The sequence below is a fragment of the Neofelis nebulosa genome, chromosome 5 (assembly GCF_028018385.1).
Source record: "Neofelis nebulosa isolate mNeoNeb1 chromosome 5, mNeoNeb1.pri, whole genome shotgun sequence".
NCBI classification, from domain to species: Eukaryota; Metazoa; Chordata; class Mammalia; order Carnivora; family Felidae; genus Neofelis; species Neofelis nebulosa.
Window position 1 is genome coordinate 76,780,092 of NC_080786.1, and position 20,393 is coordinate 76,800,484.

The 20,393-nt window shown below is 37.6% G+C and overlaps 1 protein-coding gene across 6 annotated transcripts in view; it reads left to right on the forward strand.

The window, feature by feature from the left end:
• Window positions 1–20,393, forward strand: part of VPS8 (VPS8 subunit of CORVET complex) — a 251,993-nt gene that overhangs the window by 193,226 nt on the left and 38,374 nt on the right. For all 6 annotated transcript variants that reach the window (XR_009262061.1, XR_009262062.1, XM_058730711.1 and 3 more), the window contains one exon: window positions 836–1,001. Coding sequence is in view for 4 of the 6 variants with exons in the window: in XM_058730711.1 (XP_058586694.1) it covers window positions 836–1,001 (166 nt within the window). In the remaining 2 variants the exon portion in view is untranslated. The remainder of the gene's footprint in view (window positions 1–835; window positions 1,002–20,393) is intronic.

Sequence of the window (20,393 nt, forward strand, 5' to 3'; positions counted from 1 at the left end):
AAACTTTTTGGCCTGAGAAACTGGAAGAATGTAGTTGTTGAGGTGGGAAAGGTTGGATGAGAGCAATGCAGTTGGGGTAGAGCAGAGTGAAGTCAAGAATTTGGTTTGACACATGTTAGAGTTGAGATGCCTGTAAGATATCCCATCCACACATAGGTGGCATTTTAAAGCTGTGGAACTGGAGTAATCACTGAAAGAGCAAGCGTAGCTCTAGAAGAAAAAAAGTAGAGAAAGACTGTAAAGACTGTAGAAAAGAATTGACTTCTGAGGTAGTCCAACATTTCAGGCTGGAGAGTTGAGGAGCAATCAGTAAAGATGACAGAGAATTATATTCAACACTCACTTTAGGGAGGCTCACTTAGCAATCAGCAGGGAGTTTCTTCTTAGGAATAGTGTAAGAATTACTGCAGCCCTGACAGTTTTGTATTAATCAAATCACAACTGTTGCCTTGGATTTGATGAGGCAGACCACTCATGTTGTTACCAAGCTACTTAAATCATTAGGGCTTTCCCCAATTGCATTTTTTTCATACTTGCTAAAAACATTTCATAGTTTGAGAAACGAACAGAAGTTCAAGTCATCTCCCACGTGGTTTGTAGTCAAGAGAATTGTGATTCTGTTCCTGCTCCCAACATAGGTGTGCAAATACGTGAGTCTGGGTTTTAAAAAAGAGAGGACGGCAACAAGTAAATTTCCTTTCTTCTTAACTATACAACAGTCAGTGTATTACAACTTACCGGAAGTCTTTGCCACTTATAAATACACTCTAGCATAGCTTATGTTTGGAGATTTTATGTTAAGGAAAAGTGCAAATTGGTTGCCTTTATTTTGCAGCTGTGGCCATTTGTATCACTCATTCTGTCTGCAAAACAAAGAGTGCACCATAGAAACTGAGGGGCAGACAAGATGGACATGCTACAAATGCAGCTCAAGTAACAAAGCAGGGAAATTAAGTGAAAATTCATCTGAAATTAAAAAGGGGAAGACAGCCCCGTCACAGGTAAGACTTGTTTTCACGGCAAGATGGAGATAGTCTTTTCTTACCAGGGTCTTTCGGGCCTGGCCTCGTTTTTCTTGTAGACCTCAGCAACTTTACCTCGTTGGTATCTAGTGCATGACACCTTCTGTTCAGTTCTATTTAGTATTTGAAGAACTTCTCCTCCTTGCCCTACGCTGAAAATAGGGATTTAAGACATTTTAAAGGCAGAAGACATTTTCTTCTCTGAAAAAGTTTAAGATCTACTTGAAGGTGGGGTGTGGGGGGGGGGGGGGGGATGTACATACATGAGCCTCCTTAAGCCTTTGACAAAGTAAGAGGTCAGCAAGTACTGACGGCTACCTGTGTGCTCGAGAGCAGAGCTGTCCCTCTTCAGTGGGACCAGTGGACAAGCTAAGTGCACATGTGCTCTGTGCGTGGCTCTCTCAGCTGGGTAACTTTCTTCAAAGAACTTGATGCAGTAGTGTTCATTTGAGAATTTGTCATTGCCTTTGGAGTTCGACTCATGGACTAGATACAACTGTTGTTCATTTGACAGCCTTTCTTTTTTCCTTCTTAAGCAGGCAGTGGTGCATTTGAACTCTGTTGCTTAATAACTTTTGGGAGAACAGAACTTGGCAACACGAGGGGCCCAGTGTGGAGGAGGAGCCGCTGCTAGGACCAGCACTTGATCATTATTCTATTCTCAATTTATTTCCTCTTCGGAGTGAGAAGAGGTGTCACGGTTGCCATTTCTTGCTCCTTCCTCTGTGCCCCCACCTTGTAGTTGGCCTTAACATTTCACTTAGTGAAAAGTGGAACCTGTTGATCTTCTGTCCTTGTTCTGTCAGCTTTCAGTGCTGCGTCAGAGGTAGACCCAGAAAAAAACTTTGACCTAGTTTCTCCCAGATAACGGTTCAGAATTTTTATACTCTGGTGGTAGACGTTCATTTATATTTGTCAAGTATGTACAAAACAGCATGCCAGGCACTGTGCTAAATGCTGGGAGTATAGTAGTAGACACGAATTTGTCTCATGGAGTACACAACCAATGAAGTTACAAACAGACTTTGAATAAGTATTCTCAAGTTCTTTCTGGCGCCAAATGCGTGGTATCTTTTCCAACACCAGGTCTGACACTAATTCTGTCAGTACTCTGACACCAGCTGGGTGTCCAGTAATTCAATTCTGACACTGACTATCAGGAGTTAGCGTCAGATTCCACAGGTTCAAGGGCTCGTTCACATGAGCCTACCCTTACTTCAAACATCAGTTGCAAGTGGAATGTCCAGTTACCTACCCTTCTGTCTGACTTGGCAGAGTCAGAGGTTCCCGTGACCAATCCCCCAGCAGTTTGACAATGCACCAGGAGCAACTCCTGGAACTTTATATTTGCCTGTTTAGAAGAGGATCCAACTCAGGAACAGACATCGGAAAAAATGAGCAGGGCAAGGTATGGAGGGAGAAGGGTGCTTCCTTGTCCTCTCCCAGCACACTACCTTCCCAGTACCTCAGTGTGTTCACCAACTCAGAAGCTCCTTGAACCTGGCTGCTTCAGGGCTTCTGTGGCAGTCTCATTATGTAACCATGATTGATTAAATCATTGGCCATTGGTGATTATACTCCATCTCTAGCCCTTCTCCCCTCCCTAGAAGTTGGGGATGAAGGGCAAGCAGGGGAGGGTAGAGCCTCTAAGCATGACCTGATCTTTGTAATGACGAGCCCCCAACTTGAAGCAATCTAGGCATCCACAGCTACCAGTCATCTCATTAGTATACAGAAGGCACTCTTATCACTCAGGAGATTCCAGGAGTTTAAGGAGCTATGTACCAGAAACCAGGGACAAAGACCAAATATTTATCTTTTTATTGTGCCACAAGTACTTGGAGATGAACTATGCTGTAAGAGCAGGCAGTGAGTGGACTTAGTAGACATGAAAAATCATGGAAGGCTTCCTGGAAGTGCCATGTTAGCTTCCCCTGAAGGAAAAGAGACAAGCTAGACAAGTTTAGGTTCAATGGTGGGTAGAAAGAGGGATACTGTAGACTGAGGGAACCATATATATAGAACAGACATAACCTCTCTGCTGTGAAGCTAGACATTGAGCATGACTGGATCAAGAATATGAAAAAATGAGTGGTATGAGGTGAGGCTGCTGTAGTAAACAGGGACCATATTAATTACTTTGATGTTTGTGCTAAAGAAAGTGTATTAAGGGGTTTTAAGGAAGGAATAATATCTGATCAGAATAGCATTTTTTTTTCAGAGCGATATTTTTAGAGCACTCTAACTGCAGTGTAGAAAATGAAAGGGAAATAAGAACAGATGTAGGGAGACCCAAGAACACTGAAGTAATTTGGAGGAAAGAAGTGGTAACTTATACTAGAATGATAGAAGTTGGGATGGAGAAACTAGTACCTATTTGAGATGTGTTTGAGATGCGCAGAGACATCAGAACAGTTAACATGGTCCTTGCTTACCTCACCAGCTGCATCTCAGACCACTCTCTTTCACCCTGTCATCCAGTCACGTTCAACTTCCAGTTCCATGTTATTTTCTGGTTTATAGCAGAGATGCTATATTTGAGGGATAGAATTATCAGGAGTTGGTAATAAAACGGATGGGGCAGGTAAGACAGAGGGAGGAGTCAAAATTAGTACCCAGATTTCTTACTTGAACAACCGGTGGATGATGGTACCATTTACTGAGGTAGAAAGCAATAAACAAAGAACATACTTGGGAATAAGAGAAGTCATTGTTGAATTTAGAGACTTTGGCAGGACATTACAAGTAAAGATGTTCAGTATGGTTTCCAGATTGAAAATTTCATTAACTGGTCATCTAAAATGCTTCCTTGTTTGCATTTAGGGAAGGAAAGACAGATCTTATGATTTCCACCCTGTTTCCAAGCTGCATCCAAATGCAGATGAGGGAACCTTTTTTATGCAAATACTTAAGTCACATCTTGGGGCACTTCAGTTTTTTTCCTCTTTCAGTTTTATCCTGCTCATAAACCAACTTGTGATTATATGCATATAACTGCTTGGATATTACCAACTAATGTTTTTCTTTCTAGATAGTCCTCAGCTAAAATAGACCTTTTTTTCCTTTTTTAAAAAATAGTTATGTTTTATGCATGTTATTACGTATTTTAATGCATAATTTACAAGCAGTAAATTTACCTTTTGTGAGTTTTGACAGCCATCTTTTTTTTATCTTTAGCTATTTTTTTGTATTTTTTTTAATATATGAAATTTATTGTCAAATTGGTTTCCATACAACACCCAGTGCTCACCCCAAAGGTGCCCTCTTCAATGCCCATCACCTACTCCTTCCCACCCCACATCAACCCTCAGTTTGTTCTCAGTTTTTAAGAGTCTCTTATGCTTTAGCTCTCTCCCACTCTAACCTCTTTTTTTTTTTTTTTCCTTCCCCTCCCCCATGGGTTTCTGTTAAGTTTCTCAGGATCCACGTAAGAGTGAAACCATATGGTATCTGTCTTTCTCTGTATGGCTTATTTCACTTAGCATCACACTCTCCAGTTCCATCCACGTTGCTACAATGGGCCATATTTCATTCTTTCCCATTGCCACGTAGTACTCCATTGTGTATATAAACCACAATTTCTTTATCCATTCATCAGTTGATGGACATTTAGGCTTTTTCCACAATTTGGCTATTGTTGAGAGTGTTGACAGCCACCTTTACAATCAAGATATAGAGCAGTGTTATAACTGACTCTCAAAAGTCCCCCATATCTCTTTGTAGTCAGTATTTCCCCCTACTCTCTATCCCTGGCAACCACTGATGCACTTTGAGTTAATTTTTACTAGGGTACAAGATAGGATTGAAGTTCATTCTTTTGCATTGAATTGCCTTGGTATCTTAGTCAAAAATCAATTGACTATGTATGTGCAGGCCTGTTTTTTGACTTTCTATTCTTCCATTGACCTATTTATCCTTTCTCCAATATGGTAGTTTTATAGTAAATCTATCAGGTATTGTGAGTCCTCCAAGTTTTTGTTCTTACTAACATTTGGCTGTTCTAATCCCTTTGCTTTTCCATATAAATTTTAAAATCAGCTTGTCAATTTCTACAAAAAAAGTCATGCTGGAATTTTATTGGGATTGTGTTGGATCTGTTGATCAATCAATTTGGGGAGAGTTGATAGCTTAACAATATTGAGTCTTCCAATCCATTAACATGGTATATCTATCAATTTATTTCAATCTTCTTTGACTTATTTCACCAATGCTTTATAGTTTTTGGCATGTAAATCTTGCATGTTTTGTTTCTAAGATTTATTTCTAAGTATGTAGTTTCTTTTGATATATATTTTACAGTTTTATATTTCAATTTTCTAATTGTTCATTGCTAGGATACAGAAATACAACTTCTTTTCATATATTGATCTTGTGTCCAGTGACCAGTGACCTTACAAAGCTTACTTGTTAGTACTAATATTTTTCTTATAGGTTCTTTGGTATTTCCTACATAGATAATCAGATCATATGCAAATGAAGACTTTTATTTCTTTGTTTCCAATCTTATGCCTTTTATTTCTTTTCCTTTCCTTATTACATTGGCCTCCAGTACAGTGTTGAATAGGAATGATAAGAATAGACCTGTTTGCCTTGTTACTGATCTTAGAGGGAAAGTGTTCAATTTTTCATCATTAAGTTTAATGTTAACCACAGACATTTAGTGTGTAACCTTTATATCATGTTTTAGGAAGTTATTTTTTATTCCATGTTTTGCTGAGAAATTTTTCCTAAATAGGTGTCGAATCCTGAAGCCATTTATAGTACATTGGTTGCCTTGTACCAGCATCCCCACACCTCATACAGTGAAGAAAGATAGTAATCTATTTCATTGACTTTCCTCCTGCCTTCTCTCACAACATCTAGAAAAGGTAAATTATCTTGAAGTTGTACCTACATGTCAAAGGCAGCTTTACTTCTGAGGCTGTATGAGGCAATCCCATTCTGGAAGGGAAGAGAGATGACTCAATTTTTTCATTGTTCAGGAAACTCCAGTAAGATTACTAGTCAGATCCTCTTGAAAATCTTTCGTTGGGGCTCCTGGGTGGCTCAGTTAGTTAAGCATCTGACTCTTGGTTTTGGCTCAGGTCATGATCTCATGGTTTTGTGAGTTTGAGCCCCATATCAGGCTCTGCTGACAGTGCAGGGCCTACTTGGGATTCTTTCTCTCTCTCTGTTCCTCCCCAACTCCCGTTGTCTGTCTCTCTGAAAATAAATAAACTTTAAAAAAATTTTTTTTAAATCTTTGATACTTGCTAATAATGAAGCAATGATTCTCAAATCATATGAAGCAGTAGTTCTAGAGTAAGAACTATTTGGGATTTCTTAAATTTTCTTCTAGCTGTCTGTGTTACTAGGATACTGTAAAAAGATCTAGTGGATTGGTAACACAAGAAGGAAAGAGAAAATTAAATTTATCAAATATATGCTGAAGATGTGTTTATGCTAGTTTCCACAATTTTATGGGAGTGATATATTCCCTATTTTATAGGAACTGGATGTAGCTCAGAGAAGGGAGGCCAATATTTGAACTCAAGGTTTTATAGGACCATTATCACCCCCAATTTTCCTACCTCCAGCCTGTTCCTATTTTTAGCATTCTGACTTGATTGAAACCTGGTAAAGCTGATTTTTAAAATACATCCATACCATATTGGCTGTGCTAATTAAGATTTCTTACCACGTGTGAGCCATTCCATTTTTAATTATAAGAAAATTTTAAATGAAAATACTAATTCTGTCTATGATGGTTTTTATTAAATTGTATTTTATGAAAGTTGTAGTTTGTGCTCTCAATTTCCTTTGAAAAATGTCAACCCTGGTCATTAAGTTCCTAGCCAGTACAGGGAGGATCACAGAGGTGAGGGCCCAGTGACTCCAAAATCAGGTTGAGATTGCCAGTCAGTTTCCACATGTTGCTCTCTACTCCCAGGAGATACCGAATGCATTTGAACCTTCTCACTGCCTCTATGATCCTTCAGTCAAATCCCTTTTTGTTTCATTCTTTTCCAAGACCTAGGATAATTTTTTCCATGGTCATTTTCTAACTCTGGCTCAACAAGATGGAACAGTTACCCCGAGAACTGTATTTTTGGTGGAGAAGGCCTGTCTTCTTCTGCTCCTTACCTCATGTCTTTTTTGCACAACTGGTCAGTATATATAAGCAATAACTCTGACAGATTGGTTGCCTCCAAACGGGTTGGCACAGACATGAGGGGAGTTATTCCCCCAGGAAGCCTGCTCTCCTATGGAATAACTACTTTTACTCTTTACAAGCCAGAAAAATGACTCCGTCTTTTCTTCCTTATCTCCATCATTGCCTCAGGTTTACAAAGCTTAGTCTGAAGTGTTGAGGTCCACAAATAAACCTTGTAAGTCTCTCTGATTCGCCGTTTTGTTTTCTGTGTGTATTACCCACAGATGACATACATTGGAGAATTAGTTTCAACTGAAGTACTTATCATTCTACTATATTTTCTCAACAAATGGTATTGCTATATAATATAATGTAATAGTTTTCTTGGGTTATTAAATTTTCTTTTCCTATTCCTTTATCAAATTTATAGTAGCAGAAAACCATCTTCATTGGCACTGATGAGCAATAGAAGAAATGAACTTGGTATTCATTTTTAAAATAATTGTTGATCAACAGACAACATGCTGCAAATTCAAAGAAACATAATTGAAGATTTACTAGATTGCATGCTTAGAATTCTTGAGAGCTGGTAGTAAGCTAACACATTTTATGTGCCAGCAACATTTAAAGACTTATCAGAAAGTTTTATAATGTATTGCTTGATAACTTTTCAGAGTTGGATAAATCATCTCTTACTGGTAGAGAGGCAGGTACATTAGTCAAATATCAGAGGTGGGTTTTTTTGTTTATTTTTTTTTTATAAGAGGTAAATACATGAGAAGAAGACTCAAAATAAACCTATAACTGCCTATTTATTCTTTAATCATCAGAACAGAAAAGAATTAAATGAAATAAGCTGATACTTTTCTTGGTACTTGGGGGTTGGTTTTATATTTTGATTTTTAGAGAGTTGTCTAAGAAAATGTTTTGTCTTTTGGGGTAAATTTATAAATAATGTCAGAGGAGAGTATTTACAACTTCAAAGAAATTACTCAGTACATGACATTTATTTGGGCTCACTGGTCATAATTTTCTATTAACCATTGTCCAATTCTTATTTAATTTGGATTCCCACTATAAATTGAAGATTTGTTTTACCAGCTGCTTAATGAAATCAGAACACTGGTATTAATGCCCTGTGTTCATCTGTCGTTTTTAAAGAGTGTGAATTCCCTATTATAAACATTAGATTCCAATTAAATGCTAAACAATGAAATTTCAGTATCTGGTGATAGCAGCATTTCTCAAAAGAATATCCTGTAACTTAAATTTACAAGCGAAATGAGGGTTAATGTATCTTAGATGTGCAGAGAGGTGATAAATGATTCTAATTTAAATGAATCTCTTTGAGGAGACTTTTGCCCATTTTCCAGTAATCTTGTTATTATACCCTAGTATTAAGTGATTCATTATTTCAGCCAGTATTTAACATATGCCTACTTTGGGCCAAATGCTATATTTTCGGGACTGAGTATACATTACTGAACAACAACAACAATAAAAAACCTGAAAACGTATTTCCTACCATTACGTAGCTTACCATATAGGAAGAGAGCTAGACGATAATTAAATTGTAAGCAAACTGTAATTGCATGTGTAACTCCAAATTGTGATAGGTTGTAAGTGCTATCGGGAAAGAATAGAATGTTATGGGAAGAATAGCATGAGGGAAACCTACTCTGGAGGGTGGTCCAGGAATATCCATCTGCAGAGGTGATATTTAAGCTAAGATCTGAAGGACAGGAAAGTACCATCCATGTGAAGAATATTCCAAGCAAGAGAAGAGCAAGCACAGAGGAACTGAGGAGAGGGTTGACTTGTTCAAGGAACTGAGAAAAGATCAGTGGGTGAAACATAGAAACTAAAGAGTGAGTGTGGCAAGGAATGAGGTTGAAGAGGTAGGCAGGGCCATGTCCTGAATAGCCTGGAAGATCTGGTGAAGAGTTTACTTTTTATTCTTAAAGTAGTAGGAAACATTGAAGGGTTTGAAACAGAGGACACATGTAATGTATTGACTGTGATTGTGGAAAATGGATAGACAGTCACGTCTCTGTGAGCACCTCCCTTGTCACCACTGCCAGAGTGGTTTAACAGATGCTTAAAGCCCTGAAAGTTTGCACACTTCACTTTGATCCAGAAAAGGCTTATGTCCAAAAGACCAGAGGATAACAATAGTACCCAAAAAGTGTTTCCAGTATTTATGTAGAACTAAAGCTTTGATGGGAATGTGGGCAAGTGACATTTAAAAATAATAGTGTTCAATGAAATGTGAAAAAACGTTCAACTTCATTACCAGTGATCAAAGAAATACAAATTAAAACAACAATATGATGCCGTTTTTTTAAATTATTAAACTGGCTAATTTTTAAAAATACACAATAAACTGGCACACATTTCAAAATAGATATGCATTTATATTGTTAAGGATGTGAAGAGGCAGACACTTTTTAATCATTAGTAGTGGGAAGGTATGTTTGTACAAGTGCACAATCCCTTATCCAGATCCCTTTGACAAGATAGGTTTCAGAATTGAGAAGTTTTTTTATTTAAAAGGTAATATAGGGACTTCAATTTCTGACAGGATGCATTTGGAGTTCTTGGGCGGAAATAGACAACATCTATAAACAGTGGTTCTCAAGACATTGGACATTGAGCAGTGAAGAAGTGTGGCCCCTGAGAGATGAGAAACAAATAACGTAAGCCCTAGGATCATCCTTACTATACTGCTAGCAGAAAGGTTAGCCATGGCACAGGGAGGAGGAAACTGAGGCAGAGCTCACCGGTCTCTCCGAGTTGAGGAGGCAGAGCTGGATTCCAGAGAAGGCGAGGTGGCTTGAGGTTGCCGAACAGAGTATGAACAGGAAAGAGCTGCACAGGGAAAAAGCCCCAGAGACCTGCATAAGACAACCTTCAGTATTAAGTTGAATATTGTCCACTCATGTGTGAGGAAGCAGAACACTCAAGGCCTGAAGAAGAACCACACAAAAGGATTAGAGGTAGCAGTGCCCCCAGATTGACATACAGCCAGGAATAATGCCAGCCTGGAACACTGCATCCTTCACAGGGCAGCACTGAGTACTAAGTCATGTCTTGACCATCATATTGAGGGAAAAGTTAACCCTAGACTAACGGCTGCTTTGATCCCACCTCACAAAACTTAAAACCTAAAAAAGATCAAATTATTTCCAAGTATTTATTTATTTTTTTTTTAGGTTTGTTTTTTTTAGTAATCTGTATACCCAACATGGGACTCGAACTCACGACCCCGAGGTGAAGTCACATCCTCTTCTGGCTGGGCTAGACAGGTGCCCCAAATTATTTCCAAGTATTTTAACCACATCCCAGAACAAAGTTCAAGAGTATGGTAGGGATTACAAAAATATTTCACCCAACAAGGTAAAATTCACAATGTCTGACATTTGATCAAAAGTTACCAGGTATGCAAGAAAGCAGGAAAAATGCAAGTCATAAAGAGGAGGGAAAAAATCAACTGTATGACATTCTGAAGAAGGCAAAGCTGTGGAGGCAGTAAAAACATCAGTGGCTGCCAGGGGCCAGTGGGGAGGGGGGATGAATAAATGGAACACAGAAGACTTTAGGGCAGTGAAGATACTCTGTGTAATATTACAGTAGTGGACATATGTCATTACACGTTTGTCTAAACCCATAGAAGGCAACAACACCAAATGTGAACCCTAATATAAACTGGGTTTATATCACTCTGGGTGATAATGATGTGTCAGTGTAATGTGTCATCAGTTGTAACAGATGAACTGCTGTGGTGGAGGATGTTGATAAGGGGGAAGGCTGTGCAGGTGTGGGAGCATGGGATGTATCCGCTATTCTGTACCTTCCTCTCAATTTTGATGCAAACCCGAAACTGCTCAAAATTTTTCTTTAAAAAAAGCAATCCTTAATGTCAATACTACCCAAAGCTGTCTACACATTCAATGCAATCCCAATCAAAATTGCACCAGCATTCTTCTCAAAGCTAGAACAAGCAATCCTAAAATTCATATGGAACCACAAAAGGCCCCGAATAGCCAAAGTGATTTTGAAGAAGAAGACCAAAGCAGGAGGCATCACAATCCCAGACTTTAGCCTCTACTACAAAGCTGTCATCATTAAGACAGCATGGTATTGGCACAAAAACAGACACATAGACCAATGGAATAGAATAGAAACCCCAGAACTAGACCCACAAACATATAGCCAACTAATCTTTGACAAAGCAGGAAAGAACATCCAATGGAAAAAAGACAGTCTCTTTAACAAATGGTGCTGGGAGAACTGGACAGCAACATGCAGAAGGATGAAACTAGACCACTTTCTCACACCATTCACAAAAATAAACACAAAATGGATAAAGGACCTGAATGTGAGACAGGAAACCATCAAAACCCTGGAGGAGAAAGCAGGAAGAGACCTCTCTGACCTCAGTCATAGCAATTTCTTACTTGACACATCCCCAAAGCAAGGGAATTAAAAGCAAAAATGAATTACTGGGACCTTATGAAGATAAAAATCTTCTGCACAGCAAAGGAAACAACCAACAAAACTAAAAGGCAACCAACGGAATGGGAAAAGATATTTGCAAATGACATATTGGACAAAGGGCTAGTATCCAAAATCTATAAAGAGCTCACCAAACTCCACACCCGAAAAACAAATAACCCAGTGAAGAAATGGGCAGAAAACACAAATAGACACTTCTCTAAACAAGACATCCAAATGGCCAACAGGCACATGAAAAGATGCTCAACGTCGCTCCTCATCAGGGAAATACAAATCAAAACCACACTCAGATATCACCTCACGCCAGTCAGAGTGGCCAAAATGAACACATCAGGAGACATAGATGCTGGAGAGGATGTGGAGAAACGGGAACCCTCTTGCACTGTTGGTGGGAATGCAAACTGGTGCAGCCACTCTGGAAAACAGTGTGGAGGTTCCTCAAAAAATTAAAAATAGACCTACCCTATGACCCAGCAATAGCACTGCTAGGAATTTACCCAAGGGATACGGGAGTACTGATGCATAGGGGCACTTGTACCCCAATGTTTCTAGCAGCACTCTCAACAATAGCCAAATTATGGAAAGAGTCTAAATGTCCATCAACTGATGAACGGATAAAGAAATTGTGGTTTATATACACAATGGAGTACTACGTGGCAATGAGAAAGAATGAAATATGGCCCTTTGTAGCAACGTGGATGGAACTGGAGAGTGTGATGCTAAGTGAAATAAGCCATACAGAGAAAGACAGATACCATATGTGTTCACTCTTATGTGGATCCTAAGAAACTTAACAGAAACCCATGGGGGAGAGGAAGGAAAAAAAAAAGAGGTTAGAGTGGGAGACAGCCAAAGCATAAGAGACTCTTAAAAACTGAGAACAAACTGAGGGTTGATGGGGGGTGAGAGGGAGGGGAGAGTGGGTGATGGGTATTGAGGAGGGCACCTTTTGGGATGAGCACTGGGTGTTGTATGGAAACCAATTTGACAATAAATTTCATATATGGGGGGGGGGGGAAGCAATCCTTAGGGTGCGTGGATGGCTTAGTCGGTTGAGTGTCCTACTCTTGATTTTTGCTCAGGTCATGATCCCAGCGTCATGGGATCAAGTCCTGCATCGGGCTCCATGCTGAGTGTGGTGCGTGCTTAAGATGATCTGTCTCTCCACCTGCCCTTCTCCCCCTCCTGATGCGAGTGAGCTCTCTCTAAAATTAAAAAAAAAAAAAAAAAAAAAAAAGGCAGTCCATTGAAACAGACCCAGAAATGGCACAAATGATAGAATTGGTAAATAAGAACATTAAAACAGTTATTATAATTGTATTCCATATGTTCAGGAAGCTAGAGGAGAGACTAGACCTGTTCAATAGAGTTATGGAAATTATAAAGAGGCAATAGAACATCTAGAGATTAAAACTACAGTGTCTGAGCTGCAGAGCACACTGATTGGGATTAACAGCATAATGGACATAGCAGAAGAAATGATTAGTGAACTTGAATACATAGCAACAGAAAATATCCCAAATCAAAGAGAAAAAATGAATAAAGCAGCAGTGAACTGTGGAACAACTTCAGGTACCAAAAGACAACACCTGTAATTAAAGTCCTGGAGAAAGTAGAGGCAGGAATCATACAGGAAGAGTATTTAAAGAAATGTAATACAAGGTCCAATTGTAGTAATGGTAAGGGTTACCTATATTGAACAGCCTTTCTGCCAAACAGCCCTAGCTCTAAACAAAATAGGAAAAAATGTTGTTTAGAGAGCAAGCAGAAGTTTCTGATGGCTGACTTCTCAAGAAACAAAGAAACAATAAAATGCCATCCTTGAAGTGCTAAAAGAAAAGTAATACAGTATATATATTGTATATTATGTAATATTCCCAGTAGAGTCTAGGACAGCATCCCATAATCAAACACTTATGTGGGAAAAATAAAGACTATAAATAGCCTTACTTCACTTCTGGTTGAATTTTGCTGTCAGTGCCAAAAGTTTAAAAAAAAAAATCTTTTTTGTTTCAGAGTCTTTGGATTTCAGAATTCTAGGAAGCAGGTTTGTGGATCCATCTTCCTTGTCAGGAGAAAAACCGGCAGTATGTGTTTTTGAACATCTATGCCCTTTGTAGCAGGGACTTAGTAAATATATATGCAATGGAAATAACACATCAGGAGTATGTGTCAAGATGTTTATGACAACATTTTCTTAATTAAAAATTTTTGAAAACACATGTCCTAGTAACCTCCAAATAGTCGGTGAAGTTAGTCACAGCATATCTATACAGTGAATGGACTGCTTCATAGAAAAATCATAGAAGAATACTGATATGGTGAAATAGACACTTTCAACATGTAACATGAAAAGATCACAAAACAGCGTGATTCCAAATGTTAATAGTGGTTGCTGCTATGTGGTTAGATTGTGATTTTTATTTCCTTTGTTTTGCTCTTTATTATTTTCTAAACTTCTATTAGTGAACATGTATTCCTTTAGTAATCAGAAAAACCAAGGCTTGTTTAACAAAGTGATAAAGAAGGTATTCATGTTGCTATTAAACTTCAGATCAGATTGCTTGTCTAAGTCAGAAATCATTTTAACAAAAATCAAAAAAGTTCATTTAAAAAAATTTTTTTAAATGTTTATTTATTTTTGAGAGAGAGAGAGAGAGAGAGCGCGCTAGCAGGGGAGAGGCAGAGAGAGGGAGACACAGAATCCCAAGCAGTCTCCGGGCTCTGAGCTGTCAGCCTAGAGCCCGACGCGGGGCTCAAACTCACGAGCTGTGAGATCGTGACCTGAGCCAAAGTTGGATGCCCAACTGACTAAGCCACCCAGGTGCCCCACAGTTCAGCATTACTAAGGCCATAGTTTAATACATCGTCCATATCCCCAGATCTGGTGTCTGCACACCTGGATTTAAAGTGTCTCTTTGAAGCTGCATTGCCTGAGGCATTTCCAGAAGGAATCCTGTTAAATGAAAAATAAGACCTTTCATGAGCAATGCTGAACCATTTCTGTTGCCACTTCAAACACTCTCTAACTTAATCTCCAGAGAACAGCTTTCACAGATAAATTGTCCAGCATCACATCTAGTTCTTGGCTTGTTTTTAAAAATCTGCAGATTCTTTCATGAGGTCATTTTTTTAAGCTTAAATACCTACTTTGCTTTGAAAATCTATTTTCTCTCTTTTCAAAAAGAGCATACCCGTAGTTAAAATTGGATAACGTTTAGCAAGCTATATCATACATCTGTAGTGAATTCCAGAGTATTAATGTCCTGGTATGTTAAAGCAAAGACTGTCAAGTCTAATTTTTGCAGACCTGCTGAACGACCAGACTGAAAGGAAAGTCTGAACAGCCAGCCGTTTTGACCCCTGAGCTGAGGTTATGTTTTCTAAACTTATTCTGAAAGTCAAAGGGGAAAGGCAAAAAAAAAAAAGAAAAAAGAAAAAAGAAAAGAAAGAAAGAAAAGAAAAGAAAAAGGAAAAAAAAGGCTGCAGTATGGTCCTATTTGAATAGCCTGATGGCACAGTGATAGGAAGTATCTTTAGCATGTATACTCTTAGAAGTAGACCATCAGAATTGAAGGGGCTGGAGAACTTGAATCCAGTTGCTTGTCTAATACTTCTACCTCTGTGGCATCACCCTAGACAGATCGTATCTACTGTCTGTTGAACTACTTGCAATAAGGATTATATTTTTCCCTGTAAACTAACGAGTTGATGTTCTAATTTTATATCAGTACAGATTAGTCTCTGTGTACTTCATATTTGCTAGAATTCACTGCTAAAAGCATGTGGACTTGGGAGTTTTCCTTATGAGAAGATTAGATAACATTTAATTCTTTAATAAATATAGGGTTATTCATATTTCCTGTTTCATCTTGGGTCCATTTTATTGAGCTGCTTTTCAAGGAAAGTGTCGTTCTAATTTGTCAAATTTATTGGCATAAAATTTTTCATAATAGCCTCTTTTAAATGTGTGTAAGTATTGTAGTATGTAGTAGTATATCTTTCATTACTGATATTGTTGATTTATATTCTCTTGATCAATCTGAGAGTTTATCAGTCTTGTTGATACGTTCAAAGAACCAACTTTTGGCTTTGTTAATTTTCTCTGTTATTTTGTTTGATTTCAATTGCGTTGATTTCTGTTCCTTATTTCCTTCCCTCAACTTAGTTTGGTTTTACTTTGATTTTCTTTTTCTCGCTTGCATAGGTCCTTCGTTTTAAACCTTTCTTATTCTCCAGGATAGTATAAAAAGCTATAAATTTCTTCCTCTAAGCACTGTTTTAGCTTTATCCTATAAATTTCTTTAAATGCTTTATTAAAGTATAACTAACATAAAATACACGCATACAGATTGTACAAATATGGCATGTATATATATCCTTGAATCCATCACTACAATCAAGGTCATTTTGCAGACCTGTTACTACTCTCATTACTAAAGTGAGAGTGACCCTGTCACTACTAAAAGCTTACTCAGTTCTTCCATTCTCTTCCCTAGAAGGCACCGACTGGCTTTGTTACAGTAGATTATTTTGCATTTTCTAGAATTTTAGATCAGTGGAACCATCAAGGAAGTATACTTTTTTGGTCTTTTTTCAATTAGCATAATTAAGATTCATCCATATTTTTATAAGAGTTCATTTCTTCTTACTGCTGAGTAGTGATTTGTTCTAAGGATATACCATTACTTATTGATGATTTCGCCTGTTGATATTTGCATTTGTCCAGTTTCTGGCTGTTACAGATGAAGCTGTTTTGAAAACTTGTGTACAAGTCTTTGTGTGGACATATACTTTCATTTCTCTTGGGTAAATACATTTGGAATGGAATGACTGACCCATATGGCAAATGTGTGTTGATCATCTTAAGAAGCTACCAAACTGCTTTCCAAAGTGGTTGTACCATCTAACTCTCCTACCAGCATTACGTGAGGGTTCCAGTTCTTCCACATCCTTGGTGTAGTCAGTCTTTTTAGTTTCAGCTGCTCCGGTATGTGTGTGATGATATCTCATTGTATTTTTAATTTGCATGTTGTGAATGACTAATGATGTTGTGCATCTTTTCGTGTGCTTATTGGCTATCTGTATGTCTTTAGAGAAATGTCCAAGTGCTTTGCTCATTTTTGATCTGGTATTTTGGTTTGTTATTGAATTTTAAGCATTCTCTGTACATTTAAGATATTAATCCCTTATTCTGGATATTTGTCATGTGGCATTTGCAAATATTTTCTTCCATTCAGTGACTTGCCTTTTTACTCTATAAGTGTCCTTTGGTATGCAAAAATTTTTAATTTTGATGCAGTTCAGTCGTCTACTTTTTTGTTAATTGTTGTTTGTACCTTTGGTGTCATCTTTAAGAAATCATTGCTAAATCCAGTGTTATGAAATTTTCCCTGTGTTTTCTTATAAGAGTTTTATAGTTTTAGCTTTTGTATTTAGGTCTTTTTGATCCACTTTGAGTTAGTTTTTATATGTGGTGTAAGGTAAAAGTCTAACTTGATTCTCTTGCATATGGATATCTGGTTTTCCAGTACCATTTATTGAGAAGACTGTTGTTTTCCCCTTTTGAGTGGGTCTTGGCACCCTTGTCAAAAACCATTTGACCTTATCTGTGAAGACTTATTTCTGGTCTCATTATTCCATTGGTCTGTATGTCTTTAGCCCAGTAGCACAGTTCTGATTTCTATAGTTTTATAGAAATTTAGAAACTAGGAAATATGAGACCTCCAACTTTGGGTTCTTTTCAAGATTGTTTTGGCTATTTAGAGTCCCATGAGATTCCATGTGAATTTTAGGATGCATTTTTCTATTTCTGTTATGATGTGGTAGGGTCCCCTCACTAAGAAAAAAAAAGAAAAGAAAAGAAAACCTCAAGGCAACCTGGCTATAAGCATACGTGACAACATCCCTCATGACCTTGTAACATGAGACCACTTAATCAGACTGCGTGTTTGTCTGTTACCGTATATGGGAGACAAAGAAGTAAAAAATGTGTACAAAAACTACACCACGTGGCGCTTGGGGCTCAGTTCTTCGGTAGGAACCAAACTGAGCAGTGACGGCACGAATAAAGCTGCTTCCTGGGAAGAAAAGCTTCAGTGTCATGACTCTGTGCAAGATTCCTGCTACAATAATGTCACTGAGATTTTGATAAGAATTGCCTTGAATTTATAGATTGCTTTCAGTAGTATGGGCATCTTAACAATTCAGTCTTCCAGCCCATGGATACAGGATGTTTTCTTTTTATCTTTGTCTCCTTTAATTTTTTTCAGCAACAGTTTATAAAAAGTTTTCAGTGTACCAGTCTTTTGCCTCCTTGGCTAAGTTTATTCCTAAGTATTTTATTCTTTTTGATGCTGTGGTAAGTGAAATTGTTTTCTTAATTTCATTTTCAGATTGTTCATCAAAAACACACTGATTTTTATATGCTGATTTGTGTCCTTTATTTGTTTATTCTAACTGATATTTTTGTGGATTCTGTAGTTTTATATATACAATATGTCATCGGCAAATAGAAATAGTTTTACTTTTCCCCTTTCCAATGTGAATGGCCTTTATTTCTTTTTCTTGCCCAATTGCTCTGGCAAGAATTTCCAATACTATATTCAGTAGAAGTGGTGAAAGCAGGCATTGTTGGTAATTTTAGAGGAAAAGCTTTTAATGTTTCATCATTGAGTGTGATGTTAGTTGTGGAGGTTTTTTTATACATGGCCTTTATTATGTAAGAAGGTAGGTATTATGTAAGAAGGTAGTTTCCTTCTAATCCTAGTTTATTGAGTGTTTTTATCATGAAAAGGCAAAGAATTTTTCTGCATCAGTTGAGATGATCAGAGTTTTTTTCCCCTTCATTCTGTTAATGTGACATATCACCTTTATTAATTTGTATATGTTAAAACATCTTTGCAGCTCAGGGATATAACCCACTTAATCGTGGTATATGGTCCTTTTAATGTACTGTTGAATTCAGTTTGCTAGTATTTTGTTGAGGATTTTCCATCCTTGTTTATCAGGGATATTGGCCTGTAATTTTCTTGTAGTGTCCTTTTCTGGCTTTAATATCAGGGTAATGCTGACCTCCTAAAATGAGGTTGGAAGTGTTCCCTTCTCCTTAATTTTTTGGGAGAGTTTTAGAAGGATTGGTGTTAATTCTTTGAATGTTTGTTAGAGTTCATCAATGAAGTTATCTGGACCTGGGCTTTTCTTTGTTGGGAGGTTTTGATTATGGATTCAGTGTCCTTACTCGTTATTGGCTGTTCAGATTTTCTGTTTCTTCATGATTCATTCTTGCTAGGTTGGGTGTTTCTAGGATCTAATTTCCTTTTGATTTCTTCTTTGACCCATTGGTTATTTGGTTAATAGTTCCTAAATATTTGGGAATTTTTATTAGAGATCTTTCTGTTACTGATTTCTAAATTATTTCCATGATAAATTGTTATCAGAGAAACTTTTTAGTATCACTTGGATCTGTTTACGTTTGCTGAGAATTGTTTTATTGGTATAAAATAGTCTATGTGGCTTGTAAGTGGTCCGCATGCACTTGAAAAGAATGTATATTCTGCTTTTGCTAGGTGGAGTATTCTGTTGATGTCCAACTGATCGAGTTAGTTGATTGTATCATGTAAATCTTCTAAATCCTTGCTAATTACCTGCCTATTTGTTCTCTAATAATATTGAGAGAGAAGGGTATGGAAATCTATAACTATAAAATCTTTTTCTCCTTTCAAGTCTATCAATTTTTATTTTATGTATTTTTAAGCTATTAGATGCATGGACATTTAGGATTGTTACGTCTTCCTGATGAATTGGACCCCTTTATTATCGTGAAATGATCTTCTTTATCCATGGTAATAGTCTTTGCTCTGAAATCTAGTGCTGTCTTTGCAATCCCTTTGCTTGTAACCTATTTGTGCCTTTATATTTAAAATACGGGTTTTGCAGGCAACGTATAGTTGAGTCTTGCTCATTTTTCTAATCTGACAATCTCTTTCAACCCTCAAATATTTCAAGATATCCCTATACCATCAATCTTCTCTTCCTTGAGCTAAACATTGTTTTATTATGGTTTGGCTGATACTTCTTCTAAATCTTTCACTATTTTATCAAACTCTTTTGTGCCTGTTTTACTTAAAAAGGGCTATTATATCACAAAGAATACTTTGAGTTGGCCTCTGCAAGAAATGCTGACTATTGCGTAGTGTGTCACTTGGTTAACATTGTCAACAAAGATCTGTGTCTATTTGGTTCCCCACTATTTGGTTAAAACCAGTCTGGACCATCTGTTCTACTTTTCTTACACTAATCATATTTTAATCTTGGCTAACTACTGACTTTTGATCTCTGGAAAAGTTTCATAGGGGCTTAAAAAAATCTCTTCATTGTTCCTCTGAAAAGTTCTATTTTATCTCGGTTATACCAATTCTAGTTGAGTTGTTTTGAGTGTGGGTCAAATAAAACTAGATTATAACCAAAAGCATATTAAAATATTTGCCTTTGGGGCGCCTGGGTGGCTCAGTCAGTTAAGCATCCAACTTCGGCTCAGGTCGCGATCTCATGGTTCATGAGTTCGAGCCCCACATCAGGCTCTGTGCTGACAGCTCAGAGCCTGGAGCCTGCTTCGAATTCTGTGTCTCCTTCTCTCACTGCCCCCATCCCACCCCCCGTTCTCTGTCTCTCTCTCTCAAAAATAAAAATAAGCATTAAATAAAATAAAATGTTTGCCTTTT